The 16,004-nt window shown below is 40.3% G+C and overlaps 1 protein-coding gene across 2 annotated transcripts; it reads right to left on the reverse strand.

Annotated features, from left to right (window-relative positions):
• Positions 1-6,592: 6,592 nt before the first annotated feature.
• On the reverse strand, positions 6,593-15,281 carry LOC133867376 (uncharacterized). 2 transcript variants are annotated; one of them, XM_062304113.1, is made up of 3 exons: positions 15,119-15,281; positions 14,559-15,005; positions 6,593-6,864 (listed from the first exon to the last, which is right to left on the reverse strand). In XM_062304113.1, the coding sequence occupies exons 1-2, from the start codon at positions 15,227-15,229 to the stop codon at positions 14,922-14,924; spliced, it is 195 nt and encodes a 64-aa protein (XP_062160097.1). In that variant the 5' UTR covers positions 15,230-15,281; the 3' UTR covers positions 6,593-6,864; positions 14,559-14,921. The 2 variants fall into 2 exon arrangements, with proteins under 2 accessions (XP_062160097.1, XP_062160098.1); XM_062304114.1 differs by having other exon boundaries at positions 6,593-6,916.
• Positions 15,282-16,004: the final 723 nt, after the last annotated feature.

Consider the following 16,004-nt stretch of genomic DNA (forward strand, 5'->3'; position numbering starts at 1 on the left):
AGTCTCGAATATAGGGAACATAACTCAGCTGCTTCAGAAGCCTTTTGATTTTCTCTTGATTAGCGTCATAACGCCCCCAAATTCTGATCAGAAGGCTTTCGGCATGGTCTTATGCTTTCAAGGCCTTCGACTTTTCAACCTCTAGCTTCTCCACTTCGGCGGCGAGCTTTTCCTTCTCTGCCTCCGCATCTGCCGCATTCTTGCAGGCCTCGGAGCATTCAGTTGCTATGGCATGAAGTCTAATCTCCAGGGCTTCTCGAGCATTCAGCTTGTTTGATAAACTTAAAACTGACTGCGTGCATTGTTCGTTAGCCGCTCGAAGTTCCCTCTCAAGTCGAAGTATGGTGGACTTGCCCTCGGAGATGGCAGAATCCTTAGAAGCAATGTCATTATCTCGAGTCTGAAGAAAAGCCTTCTAATCAACGACCTCTTGCTCAAGCTCGAAGATTTGGTTCTGCATTCGAGAAGCGGCAAGGTCCTTCAAAGTGATTTCCTCACCCCAAGCCTGTAGAAGGGCATTTTTCTTGGCCACTTCTCTCTCAAGCGCCGAGATTCGAGCTTGTGCCGCAATGCTGGAAGCTTCTTGCTGAGCCTCATGATGCTTCTCGAAATTCTGCCAGAGCGCGGTCATTTTTACTAAGAGCTAAAAAAAAAAAAAAAAAAAAAAAAAAAAAAAAAAAAAAAAAAAAAAAAAAAAAAAAAAAATTGATGTTGTGGAGGGAGAATTTATAAATATATGAAGTAGTGAAGAATTCCTAAGGCAAAAGGAAATTACTTGATAGTGGGAGATTATGATACCCTGTGCAATTTTTTCTGATGAAGTCACCCGGGCATTAGCCAGAAAATCTTCGGGGATCAAATTTTGAACGGCCTCCATCGGGCATCCTCGAAGCCCTAGCCCAAGGATTTCAAAGGCGACCTCGGCCTTGAAGTACTGGGTCCCTTAGTATAGGGAATGTCCTCCCCAGCAGAAACAACCTCGGACTCGGAATGTCCCGAACTTGCTTCAGGGGCTGTTTCGGCCTCGACATTTGGAGGAGCCTCGGACCTTTGAGGCTCTTCGACCCGGCACGTCTCTCTAACGATTGGCTCGGGGATAAGCCGACAACCTCCCATGGTGCCCTCTTCGGAAAGTTGCTGGGCTTGGGTGGGTTCTGGCATTGCAGAATCAGTTCTCATGATTGTCTCTATCCCCTCGTTGTGTCCCTCTGGAGGCGAAGTCGAACCCCTTAGCACTGCGACAGGCGTCGAAGGAGCCTCTTCCGTCGCCAAAGAAACCTCGGGGTTTCTTCTCCTTCGCAACCCTCCTCAGTCTCAGCAGGAGAATAGAGCTCAGGATGAAAACCTTCCACCTCGGAGGGACTATATCTCGGTCTACCCAACATTTCTTCAGCCTCAAATATTATACTCGCCAGGCGGCCTCAAGGTCCAAACTTCTTCCTCTAGGTAGAGTGCTTTACGCGAAGAGGAGTTTGTCGAGGGCTTGGCTCGGGGGTAGGTTCTGCCCCTTCTCCCGTCCTTAGAGATTTAGGACTTGTTGCTCCAAAGGCTGCTCCCTCTGGCTCTTCAAAGGGAATCTCCGACCCATGGTACAATGCCTCGAAGCTCGTTTCGTCCCTTAGGCCAAAGGGTGGCAAGCTTCCCTCTCCTTGGTGCGGTGGAGCTTCGGACACAAAACCTCGGAAGCTCATCGAGCCTTCCTCTGTATTGGTTTCGGGTTCTTGCCTCTCTGGAGGAGTTCTCCTTGCACCCGAAGCAGCTAGTGGAATGTTTTTCTTCTTCTTCAAAGGGGCCTCCTTAGGGGTCAAAGCTGTTGCTTCGGATGTTCTCTTAGCAGCAGGTCTCGGTGATCGGGGAGCATCATCCTTTCTTTTGGCCGCGCCCCTCTTAGTCATTGTCTTCTTATTTGGCTGAATCTTATGCCCCAGAAATTGCCTCAAAGTCTCGTTGGTCACAATTTTGTCGAAATCGATTTCTTCAAACTTCTCAAGTTTTGCCCTTGCCGCAGACCAGTCACTTATCTTTGTAACAATGTCTCGATCAGTTGTACTAATAAAAGGGAGCTCGCACCGATCCGACCACAGCAACTGCCAGGTCCGAGCCATTCTCCGATTTTCAGGCAGGTTGTGGCCCTTGGGGCATTCCCATTCTCCAGACACTCTGAAGAATTGTTGCTCCCAGTATTTATTGTTGGTTAGCCCACTCTTAAGTTTGATGAAGACAGGAGGATGTTGAACAGACAACTCTATCATTCCTTCCGAAGTCTGCCTCGGGCGATAGATGTGGAAAAATTGAAGGATCTTCATCTCCTTCTTCAGGACCAACCTCCACAGGATGTAGGACGCAAAAAGATACCTCTAGGCTTTTGGCATTATTTGACTCGGGGCAACCATCAGGAACAAAACAAAGTCCCTGGCAATCTCTGGGAATGGGAGACGGAGTCCAGCCATGAACATCCTCTCAAAGAGGGTGACGTCACCACCGTTGATTGTCCGAGTCCCGGGGGTTTGATAAAACATCATCACTGTCGGAGGAATGTCATAGTTCAGACGCAGGACATCCTCGTGCCTCTCGAGGATGGCTGTTTCCACCCACTCCAGGGGAGAAAGATCTATAGAGCGTTCGGATTTCTTGCTTCTTGCTCGTGAAGTTGAAGGAACCTCAGAAGAAGATCTCTTTTTGGCCATCGTAAGAAAGGGAAAGCAAGAAGATCAATAAAGGATGAAGAAGCAGAAGGAATTTGGGAGAAGAAATGCTTGAAGAAATCGGCGACAATGGTGAAAGTGAACAGGAACAGTAAATTACAGTATTTATTAAGGGGGTAAAAAGTGGTGCTTAACTAACCCCCCCACGTGTCCAAAAAATAAAGGGCGCCATCATTTCAAAACTCCATAATCGAAAAGGCGGCCGATCAGAAATTCAAAATTCAAATCCGCATTAAAGGCGCAACCTCGAAAATGCAAGTTTGGATTTGAAAGCCGGCGTCATCATGAGTTGCAAAGGCAAGCCATTATGATAGGAAAAGATTGCAACTATCAGATACAGGATACGTCATTTATGGTGTGGAAAGTGACAATTTTAAAAGTACAGGTAATTCCTTTAAATTCAAAAAATTAAATAAAAGGAATTAGGGGGTAACTGTTGGGAAAATAGTTAGCTCCGAACCCACGTGGACCTCTATTCAATTCAGGTCTCAAAGCGTGTACCCTAGTCGGACTAGCCCGATCCGACCCGGCAGGTTCGGCTCGGTCCAAACCGTACCAGGTCGCCTTGGTCAGATCTCTCGGTCATAACACATTTGTGGGTACCTCGGACGATTGTCAATCCTTGTTATGGATAATCAGCTCGGTGCTTGAAACGTTTCGGATTATAACGTGACCTTGTGAACTGGATACTCCGTAACTCAACACCCCGCAGAGTGCGGAAACCTCCGAGATCTTCTAGTCTGTACGGAGTCAACATGTCTCGGAGGTTCCAACCTCGAAGTTCTTACCAGTACGCGCACTGTGAGATTATCTCCTCACCTTCAGCGAGGAGATATTTGTTAATTGATAAGATTCTATGTCGAAGATTTATGGAGGTTCTGTTAGGATACCAAATCCCAAGATTTGGAGAACAGATCCCTATCAGCGTGGAGTTCATTGAAAAGGAAGAGTCCTACCCAATTCAAACTTATTAAAGATAAGATAAAAATCTGCACGATCTGTGGCCAAGATTACCATTCCAGATATACTTCAGGGACTCCTGCAAGTCTATAAATAAGGAGATCATAACAGGCATGAAATATACTCTCTCTAGGCTCTGAAATTTTTCAAGTTCTCCCAAACAGATCATAAAGTTGGTACTGACTTAGTCATTGGAGTGGGCGTAGTCGGTGCCCCCGACTAGTTGTTTGTTATTTTTACAGATTTAGAGAGAAGCCGGAAGGAGAAAGGCAGTGAAGGCAAATCACACAAGGCGGCACGTCACCATATCGGAAACTGTACCAACAAAGATATTAAATGAGACTTAAATTCTAGTAACTATTTACTACCCGCCCACTTTGGTCTTTCATCAAGCTTTTATTTTGTGCTTTGAATGCCTTGAATGGTAGACGAAGTGTAAAGAAAATAAATGAAAAGTCACATTCTTTTATTTTAACTAAAGTAGTGAAACGTGTACGAATGATTTTTCACTACATTTCATTAGAATGGTTTTGTTCTTTAACAAATTATTTATTTCTAGCATTGAATTCTAAAAGAAGATAGGAAAGAGAGAGACGTACGTACACACCGGCCTAGCCATGATTGTCTGGCTTTTTCACAAGCTCCGCATAAAACAACTATCATACACATTTGCAATATTTGAATGTATAGGAAACTCTTACACGTACACCCTTAATAAGTTTAGTTTTTTTTTTTTTTGACATGTCCACACAAGAGGAGGAGGGAGGGGAGATTCGAACTACTGACCTCTGCTTCATGAGACGTGGTCCCCAGCCGATTAAGCTACTCCTTGAGAACTTAGTAAGTTTAGTTTTAATTGAATAGTTATTACAACATTTGTTTGGGAAGTTAATTAACTAAAGTTGAAATGGAAAGTCACATTTTTCACGCCCTTGACCTTTGAGTTAAATACAACAACTATCAATATACCATTCGTAGCCTACTTTCTCTACCAACATTTTTTTCAAATTTTCTTCCACAAATTCTTCCAAGTCAACTATCAATATAATATCAAATGCTAGCATTTTCTTGTTCCACGGAGATCATCTAAAATTTCCTTCTTTGAGATTTGGCGGGGTGGGTGTGTTTCTTAGCTAATCAGCTATAGTAGTGTACATAACGGGATCGGAACTGAACAACGGTGACACTATTGACACTTTGATGCTATATATATAGTTTGAAAAGAAATCAAATGAAGCAGCAACAGCTAGCTTAGCTGGCACGTACACCAAAAATATCATGGTTCTATCGAAGGTCGAAGAAGATACTCCGATCCTCTCTTTCCATTATGCTTGTACATGTTCTGGTATCCAACCCACTCAACCTCATTTTGCTTCATTAATTGTTAACAAAGCTAGTCCTTAATTGCTTTCCCATCTGGCGAAGATGAGGAAAACAAGAAGCTAGATTATAATAGAACAATTTGGACCTCAATTTGATAAAAATAGCCGAAGTTTCACATATTTGCAGCTTGACTTTGAGTGTACGTGAATAAGACAATTTTTAGGCGGATTATGGACAAATTCAGAGAAATTAATATAAGAACCAGCTGGCACATTTAACATCATGGACAATTTTGATGTCTTGGTGGCATAAGCTAAGGGTGATTACCTTATCACCTGACCTAGTATAAATAATAAATTCCTGCAAAAATAGGATGCAACAAAGGATTGGCATTGCTTTGAGATCCTGGCCGGCCACAAAGGATTGTCGGTAGGGCTGCAACTTCAAATAGACCCAATCTCTGACGGAAATTTGCTTTCATTCGATGTTGAGCTTTGAGCAACCGATCTCTTACCTCTCTGAGTAACTTATCACGTTTCACGAGAGTCTTTTCAACTGCTTCCACCTGAGCAGTGCCCTTAACGTATGATAAAAAGTTGGGAGGAAATCTTCCATACACCAGTTCAAAACAAGTTAGGTTATGAGCTAAATGGGTACTAGTATTGTAACAATACTCAACCCATGGGAGCCATGTAACCCATTCCTTAGGCTTGGACTTGTTAGGCATCTTAAGTACATCTCCACCGTGCCATTCAAGACTTCCATCAGCCCGTCAGTTTGTAGGTGATAGGCTGAATTTAAATTAAATTTAGTTCTATGGAGAGAAAACAGTTTAGTCCAAAAATGGCTTCTAAAGGTTGGATCCCGATCACGCACAATGGATTCCGACAATTTAAAGATGTTTTCAAAATAAACCCCAAAAATGGCTTCTAAAGGTTGGATCCCGATCACGCACAATGGATTCCAACAATTTAAAGATGTTTTCAAAATAAACCCTTTCGACTTGGGGGTCGTAAAAGGGTGACTTACGGGAATGAAGTAGCTATAATTTGTCAATTGATCGACAACTACCAAAATAGTAGATTTCCCATGTGACTTGGGTAATCCATCAACGAAATCCATAGAGACCTTAGCCCAAACTTTAGTGTATGTGTAAAGGTGGAAAAAAGCCCTGACTGCATGGTGGGTCCACAAAACTCAGCCCTCCTTAAATTGCCATGCGTCCACCACCTCTCCTTGTATTCTTGATGTTTGGTCTTAGAATATTGGTTCTATTCAGTTCACAAAATCTCGTGAATATTTTCCGAGTGTTTTGGGTACATTTTGGCTTGTTATTGGATTTTTGTATATCGCCCCCAAAATTAAATATTATATTTTCTTTAACTTGGAGTGTTACTTTTAGTATTATCAACCAATTAACTGATAATTAGCTAAATTCACCATGCTATACTAATCATCATCAGAGTATACTAAAGCGGAAAGCGAAATAAATTGATCTAAGATTTCTAACAATAATCCTTTAAGTACCATTAATTATACTTGGTTTCTTCTTAAGTTCTGGATTTACCTTTACAACTTATATCAAAGATGCATGACAAAGAATGTATAGAAACTTAAACTTCAGATTGAGACTAAAATCGTATGACACTTTTTTGTTCTTAATTTTGTTTTTTAAAACCTACAAAATGACAAAAACTTAGATGCATCCAATCAAATCTAGAATACATGATATCCAATTACAAGTTCACAGAATTGACAGTCAAATTTCTGCTGATACTGGCGCAAAACTGGACAGTCACAACCATGCCTCTTCAAATAGCTTGACACTCCATTTTATAGGGGATTTGCTGAAAGCAAAGATCTCCTGAAGCAACATCTGCAACAACATGCAACTTATATTTCTCTTGACGAGGGGATTGTAGTTAAATCTGGCAAGTAATTGTCCAAGCCTTTGTTAAGCAGTGCTTGTAAACTCACTCATACATCAGAATACGATAACAAAAAAAAAAAAAAAAAAATGAGCATAAGATGAATACTGAGAAAAGCATGCTCGGGATTAACGTTTAATTACTACTACGATTCAGAAATAGGATCCTCTCAGGCATCAGTATGAAAGCAAATAAATCTACATGAACAATTTAAAATGCATCCACTTAAAAAGATGGTCGTGGCTTCATAGTTCAACTATTTTCAATACAGAAGTTCAGGATGTTAAATTAAACAATTATCAGCTAACCATTATTCATGATAGTGCTTTCTATCATGGTTTTTCCTATGCTTGTACTTGCGAGTTACAATAAAATTTCACAAGATTTTGGCACCGTTGCTGGGGAGTAATTATTTTTGAAAACAAAGTAAGCCAAAATCGATTTCATCTTTCTACTAGTTGTAGTTAGGATTTTTAATTTGCTTGGTTATATATATATTATTACTTTCTTTTAGGATTGTTTATAATTTCAACTTTGCTTTGTATAAATGTTTTACTGCATGCTTGGTTGTCAATCATTGAATTTGGAACTAACACCTTTTGATCTCGAAATCGAAAGAACATTTAGAAGTAGATTGAGAACTCAAGTCGGGTCGGTAAATTCTGTTGAGATTACAGATAATACCAAGAATGTAGAAGAAGGTATAATTCTTAGGGAGTTGTTTTCACCCATTGCTACCAACCCTCCGTCTTGCATAGTGTTGCCCACAACCACCGCGACACACTTTGAGTTGAAGCCTCATATTATTCAACTCCTACCATTATTCCATAGGTTTGACCATGAGGATCCTTACCAACATGTGAAGGATTTCCTCAAAATCTGTTCTACCTTTAAGTTTCATAATTTTTCTAAAGAGTCGATGTGACTTAGGGTTTTTCCTTTCTCCTTGAAGGAGAAGGCGAAAGCATGGTTGAATTCCAATGTGTCCGGCTCCATCACTTCTTGGGAAATCCTTGTCAATAAATTCTTGAACAAATTATTCCCTATGTCCAAAACCAATGCACTCCGTCGCGAGATAACGGATTTTTCTTAAGAGGAGCAAGAGAAATTCTATGAGTTGGGAGAGGTTTAAAGACTTGCTTTTGAGATGTTCCCACCATGGATTTGAGATTTGGCATCTCATCCAATACTTTTACAACGGTTTGAACCAATCTAACCGTAATATGATCAAGTTCATGAATGGTGGAGGCTTTTTAAGCCTTACAGACGATAATGCATATAAGTTTCTTGACAAGTTGTCTGAAAGTTCTCAACAATGGGATTTTTCGAGTCATAGGGACAAGTCTTCTAGTGCCTCTAAGAAGGGAGACCTCTATGACATGAAGGAGGAGGCTGATTTAAGGGGGAAACTTGATTCCCTTTCTCATAAGATCGAGGCTCTTTCTTTGAGCCTATCGGTGAATTCCGCTAATATTCCTCAAATCGAAGGTTGTTCCTTGTGTTCTAATCTTATGCATTTGCCAAAATTGTCCTTCCTTGTCATCCTTTACCGAGTGTTCAATAGAGTAAGTCAATGCCTTTAATGACTTTAGGAAACAATCTGGATGGCCATTTTCGGAGACTTATAATCCAGGGTAGCGAAATCACCCCAATTTCTCTTTGAGGCAAAATTAACCACTTAATCAAGGAGGGTTTCCTAATCAAGCTCAAAACCAAAACCCTCATTGTAACGTTCTAGATATTAATTAATGGGTCTTATGCATTTCCACGCAGGGACTAATTCCTTTAATGTCTTCAATAGACCACCATATAGCTTCTTTATGCTCTTTCAAGACATCTAGCAGTTTTTGTTCCAGAGTATCGTCCAGGTTGGAAGCTATGATCCCAAGCAACAATACAAGGACCAAGAAACTTATACTTAAGAGTTTTAGGTAGTAGTTTCAGGTCCAACTTGGGTGGCTCTACGACAGGGGGAAGTGGTGGTCATGGAGTAAGCGATATCACTTTGGGCTGCCATCAATCAGTACTCATCACAAGAGCAGAATTTAATAATGCATCAACTTGCTCAATTAACTCATCAATGTCCAAATTACATCCAAATTAAGTAAGGCATGCCTCCAAAGGATCCTCAATACTTGATTGAATAAAAGTCTCATGAACTAGATTATCAATCATACAGACATTTCCAAAAGATATCTTCATCACACCAGTCCTACAGTTGATCAGGGCATTAGTTGTAACTAAGAAATGATGCCCCAATATAATAGGAATTTGTATGTCGGAATTTTTAACAGGTTGAGTGTCAAGGACTATGAAGTCCAAAGGAAAATAGAATTTGTCAACCTTGATCAAAACATCCTCAACGACACCTCTAGGGATTTTCATAGATCTCTTTCTCTTTTTTTTTTTGATAAGTAAGAAAATTTCATTAAAAAAGCGTAAGGCGCCCCAAGTACACAGGAAGTATACGCAGGAGCAACTCAGCTAACCCACATAGAAACCCAAGAAAACCCACAAGGAACTACAAACTCACAACACCCAAAACCCACATGAGACCCAAAATACAATAATAAACCCCATCAATCACCCAAGATACAAAAGTAACCCCCCATAATATAGAAAAACCCAAGATACAATAGACTACCCACAATACAAAAAAACTCCAATAGCCCACATAAAAAACTCAAGAAAACCCACAAGGCCACAACCCCCAAAACCACATGAGACCCAAAGTACAATAAAAACCCCCACCAAACACCCAAGGAGCAATAGTAAACCCCCAAAATACAAAAAAACCCAAGATACAATAAAATCCTCCAAAATACAAAAAAAAACCCTTAAGCCCAATAAAAACCCAATACCCACACAACCCGAATAAAGAAAAAACCCACAAGAAACACCCAAATCCCGAATTACAAAGAAAAAACCCAAGCTACAAGTAAATTAAAAAAATGCAGTGGCGACAGCGTGTGACTGCCACGTGCGGCCTCCGGCGACTGCGCGTGGTTTCGCCACCCAGAACCAGCCGGAGACGACTCGGAAAATGCCAGTGAAGCCAACGGAGCGGCGCGTGCGTGGAGGAAAGGACCCAAACGCCGTAGATCTAACACCCAAACTTCCGGATCACACACGGCCACGCGTGCCGGAACGGCGCGTGGCGGCCACCCGCGGCAGACCCGACGACGGGGAAGAGCCAGAGACGGCAGAGATTCCACCCGTGAGGCCCGTGCATGAAGAAGAGGGCCAAAAAACCGTAGATCTACACCCCAAGAAGCAAAAGCCACGCACACCGGCGCGGCGGCGAACCACAAAAACTCCGACGACGAAACAGACCGAAAAAAGCCGGTGAAGCCTCAGACTGGACGCGTGAGGGCAGACGAAAACCCAACCACCGCAGATCTACCCCAAAAGCTGAGAAACCCAAAAAAAGACCAAAAGGAAGAAGAGAAATACCTAGATCTAAACAAAAAGAGAACCGGAAGAGGAGGAGGGAGGGGGAGCCTCCCTCCCCCTAGACAAAAACAGTGAAGAGACCTAGGGTTTGGTAGAGAGAGAGAGAGAGAGAGAGAGAGAGAGAGAGACTTCTGTGTTCAATTACTATTCTTTTCATAGATCTCTCGGCTAACTGAAGTGGGTTTCAATTCTCCCAATCCCAACTGTAAGTAAACCGAATAAGGCAGTAAGTTGACACTCGCCCTTAGGTCTAACAAAGTCCGCTCAATGAGATTGTCACCTATTGTCCAAGAAATTGTAGAGCAATCAACTAATCAAGGTCCTTATATTTAATAAGGACTTTGCATTGAAGAATGAAGCTAACTTGTTCAGTCAATAACGCTTTTTTGAAAACGTTTGTCTTCCTCTTTATTGTGACAAGATCTTTAGGAAACTTAGCATAGGAAGACACTTGTTGGATAGCATCAAGGAATGGGATGTTTATATGAACTTGCTTAAACACCTCTAAAATATCTCCAAATTGTACACCTTTCTTGGGGGCGCTATTAGTCTCTCAGGAAAATGAGCTCTAAGAACAAAGTTCCTAGTAGGGAGGTTATCAACAATGGGATGGGAAGGAGTAGGTTCTGGAACTTTCACAAGGTTGCTTTGACTTCCTTCTTTCTCTGACCTCAGTGGGTCATCTTCAACAGGCATAGACACTTTGTTGTCAACTTGCCTCCCTAAACTAAGGATTACAACGGATTGAACATGCTCCAGCTCTTGAGTAGAGCTAGAGGATTTTCCAATAATGAACTGCCCTTTCGGGTTAGGCACAACTTGACTAGGGAACTTACCTCTCTCTCTCAACCATATAATTGGCTAATTGACCGACTGGCCTTCCAACTTGGCAATAGCTTGATCGTTGATCATAGCGGCATTTATAGTCTCTTGTATAACTTGATTGGTTGCCAAACTCGATTTCTTGAGTTCTTGAATGGATTGGCCGGTCATTTGCATGAAAGACTTGAGAGTGCCCTCCAACGAAGATTGTTGTGGAGGTGGTGGCACCAGAGGGTTGGGAGAGAGGAAGATGATGAGAGGCAGTGCATGAAATCCATGAGGGTATTGGTTTTGAGCTTGATTAGGAAACCCTCCTTGATTAAGCGGTTGATTTTGCCTCAGATAAATTGTGGTGATTCTACCACCCTGGATTATAAATCTCCGAAAATGGCCCTCCAAATTATTTCCTAAAGTCATTAAAGGCATTGACTTGCTCTATCGAACACTCGACAGAGGATGACAAGGACAATTTTGGCCCAAATGCATAGGACTAGCACACAAGGAGCAACCTTCGATTTGGGGAATATTGGCAGAATTCACCAATCGGCTTAAATAAAAAGCCTCGACCTTACAAGGGAATCAAGTTTCACCCTTAAATCGGCCTCCTCCTTCATGTCATAAATGCCTCCCTTCTTAGGGAGGCTAGAAGATTTGTTCCTACGACTATAAAATCCCATTGTTGAGAACTTTCAGAAAAATTGTTAAGAAACTTATATGCATGATTGTCCGTAAGGCTTAAAAAGCCTCCACCATTCATGGACTCGATCATATTACGGTTAGATTGGATCAACCGTTGTAAAAGTATTTGATGAGATGCCAAATCTCAAATTCATTATGGGGACATTTCAAAAAAGCAAGTCCTTAAACCTCTCCCAACTCTCACAGAATTTCTCATGATCCTCTTGAGAAAAATAGGTTATCTCGCGACGAAGTGCATTGGTTTTGGAAAATGAAGAATCTGTTCAAGAACTTACTGACAAGGATTTCCCAAGAAGTGATGGAACCGGACACACTGGAATTCAACCATTCTTTTGCCTTCTCCTTCAAGGAGAAAGGAAAAAGCCTACGACGCACTGACTCATCATAAAAAATTTGAAACTTAAAGGTAGAATAGATTTCGAGAAAATCCTTCTCAATATTATCTCCCATCTCAACACAATTTACCAACCCGACTTGTGTTCTCAATCTACTTCTAAACGTTCTTTCGATTTCAGGATCAAAGTTAGTTCCAAGTTCACTTATCAACAACCAAGCATGCACTAAAACATTTATACAAAGCAAAGTTGAAATTATTAACAATCCTAAAAGCAAGAATAATAATTTTTTTTTCTACAAAGCAAATTAAAAATCCTAACTACAACTAATAGAAAGATGAAATCAAATTAGACTTGCTTCGTTTTCAAAAATAATAACAACTCTCCAACAACGGCGCCAAAAACTTATTGTGAAATTTTATAGTACCTCGCACTTTGTCAAGTAACACATGAATGTTGCTTACTAGCACAAGAGACGAGGATAAAGTATATCCATAACAAAAGGAAAGGACAAAGAGAACGAGATTTTGAAAAAGACAGCAAAAAAAAAAAAGTGTACGCACATAAACACGGTATCTTCCATTTGAAGGTGCAGAACATGATGTCATCAAGACATTACTTTGTTTCTATCAATTCAAATCATGCTCTTCAAAGCTTTTGGCACAATAACTAGTTGATATATTCCATTCTTATGACATTACCAGTATCAATTTCTGTGCAATTGAGGATCTTTTTTAAGCAATCAAATGTTGATTCGCTATCATTCCATGTACATGACAATCAGAAATAACAATTGACCCAGAGATGTGTACAACTTCAAGCAAATAAAGATAAGCTCTTCAACAACAATGGAATAGTTTTGCCCACTCAACGTTATTACTAGGATTCCATCTTGATGATTCCTAAACACAGGACGGTGCACTTTACCTGAGCTCATGAAAAGGACACAATTCACTCCCCTCAAAATCTCATTGAAATTCATAAAATGAATTCCTCTTTCTTCATTTCTGAGGAACTGTCTATAGCTCATCCGCTTACTTTGTCAATAAAATACCAAACACAGATCACGTTCCTGTTCCCACGTGTTGGGACTTCTAAGTGAGCAGAATTGTCATGTTTCATATATTGGATCGAACTCCTTAGGGACAAAATCTCAGAGAGGGAGGACACTAAAGAAGTTTAACCCGAGAATACCAAAGATCCTCCTAAACATTTTCACCCAAAAACCCAAATCACTAAAATCTCAAGATAATCTTTTCCTATTCACCATGCACTAGTATTAAAGCATTGCCTCATCAGAGAGAACTTCCTTGAAAAGTTTGGGGCTAGTGATTACATTCCTGATAACTGATAGACTTGTGCAGATATTGAATCTAGATCATTTTGGACAAACAGAACCCTTAAGTGGCCACCAGAATGAACTAAATAAAATTTTACTTTTGCCAGTTGGAAATGCCAAAAAGATGCAAGCAAAGTACATGGGATGTAAAAAAGAACAATGAACACAAAACTTTGTATTATCCTTTCAGGGAAGTAAAATGTATAAATTGAGGCCCTAGTACACCTAGAAGAAGCACCAATTGTATCCTAAAGAGGCATACTCCTTGGTCCTGTCATTCTTATGCTAGCTCTCATAACCATTATCGTACATCAAAAGAGCATATGTACATAAGATTTGGCTTAGGCGCTGTAGAACAACTATAAGAGAATTTCGGTAATTTTTTCAATGCTCCAGATTTAATTTCAAGTTTTCCATGAGAGAGAGAGAGAGAGAGTGGAATTAATTCTGGACAGTTAAAAAAATTACAAGAGATATCCTGTATTTTATTTAGAGCACCTAAGCTAAATCCATGTACATATGCACTTCAAGGATTGTCTATGAACTCAAGGTACACAAAACCAGTGATCAACCAACTAAATTTTCTTGAGTAATTTCTACGTACATATGACACATAAAGAAAGAAGCTAATAAGTGGCAAACAAACAGCAAGACTGTGTACCATGCCCTAAGAGACAACAAAGCCCAAAACCCTCAAACACTATCAAGCATGAACCTTGCCTTTCCCATGCCTAGATGATGCCCCCTTCGCATCATAATTAAAGGAGCATTCCAAATTCAGAAGCTCCCTTGTACCCTTAAGCTTACGAGGGGTATCCTCTATTAAGTCTTGGATCCCCTTTATTATATTTTCTAATATAATAACAGCAAAACATATTCAAGGGATGCAAACTAAAATATTCAAACCTAGTAAATGCAATAGCGCCATCAAAAACTGCTTACTGTGATCCAGCACTCAATCAAAACTGAATACCGCAAAGAGAGAATCTTTTACCTTTTGGTTCTCAGTCTGATGGAGTTGCTTCAACACAGCAAGCCCTCTTGATCTCCTGCCTCACACCTTGTGCCCTAGTCCATCAAATTTCAGCAACCAAAAGACAAAAAAAAAAACACAAAAAGCTGCTCTTTTGGCCCAAAAAGAAGTCTTTGAAACTAAACCTCACAATAAAATTGAACCCAATACTATCACGAAGCCTAAATTACTAATTTAGTTGAGCAAACAACATAAAACAATGATTCAAAATTTCAGTTCCTTCACCTTTTCCCGCATTTTCTCAGCAACCAAACAGTATCAAATAAAAAATAAAAAAAAATTAAAAAAAAACACAAGTAAGAAAATTTCGACAAGACTCCAAAGCTACATGGATTCTTCAAGCTCATTGATCTTCTCTTTCTTCTTCAATTCGGCTTCATACTTTTTCAATCTCTCATTCATTTTCTCCTATTTTCACAACAACAAAAAAGTTCAGTACAAATCGGTTTTTTTTCATTTCTTAAGGTTTATCAGCAACCAAAAGGAGGGTTTAGAAATTGGGGGAGCTGAGCTGAGCTGACCTTGTAGCTAGTTTCGAGGCGGTGCATAACGTAGAAGCCGAGAACACCACCGAGAATGGTGCCGGTGATGATCCGAATATATCCCCATTTCTGAGAAACAGCCATCACCATTCTTCCTCGCACATTCTGTAACAGGTCTAATAAAAGAGATGCTTCCTTTGAGCACGTGAGTGTGAGTGGGTAGATAACAAATTGAGCTTAGGTGGCATTCAAGTGGGCTGGGCAGTTGTTAATACAGTTGGGTTGTTTTGTATAAATAGAGGCATGGTATATTGGGCTTCTCGCTCAGAATCTTGTATCTTGTTTTGTTGTAAATTGTAGTATGTAGCTTAACCTTTGTAGGTGGAAGTTGGTCCAATGCTCAAAATTGGCCAGTTCATGTAATCTTTCCATTCCAGATTCCTCATATCCATTTTCTCATTACAATCCATAATCCATCCAATCATACATTCATAATCCATACAAAATCTCAAAGAAAACCTAGATGATTAACAATTGTGTTATACTTTCTCTTCCTTTCCTTCTTCAATTTTCAAGGAAAAGTTACTGCTCGGTTTCTTATTGAACTTAAGCGGCATCAGAAGCCAATCCACCGTTTATTTTGATTCTATAAAAGTTAAAATTGACTTGTTTGCGTTTCAACAATTCAAGTTCAATTCAGCGGTTTAATCAACCCGGGAGCATGGTGTAGTGGGCCTAGGACCCAGTCATTCCCCATGGAAGCTTACCTGGACCTTTTGCATTACTATGGGCTCGTTTGGCAAATCATTTTTACTTGTTTTTTAGAATTGTTTTAAAAAATAAAAATAGAAAATTGTTTTATCATTTAAAAAGTGTATGGCAAACTATTTCGGGAAACAGAAAATAATGATTAAGGCATTGAGTA

The sequence above is a fragment of the Alnus glutinosa genome, chromosome 4, assembly GCF_958979055.1.
Source record: "Alnus glutinosa chromosome 4, dhAlnGlut1.1, whole genome shotgun sequence".
NCBI lineage: Eukaryota > Viridiplantae > Streptophyta > Magnoliopsida > Fagales > Betulaceae > Alnus > Alnus glutinosa.

What these genes read in the sequence shown, in the direction of transcription:
- LOC133867376 (XM_062304113.1), bottom strand. Translation starts at nt 15,229, where the DNA reads ATGGTGATGGCTGTTTCTCAGAAATGGGGATATATTCGGATCATCACC. An exon ending in GCCTCGAAACTAGCTACAAG is followed by an intron (nt 15,006 to 15,118) that starts GTCAGCTCAGCT and finishes TTGTGAAAATAG; the next exon opens with GAGAAAATGAATGAGAGATT.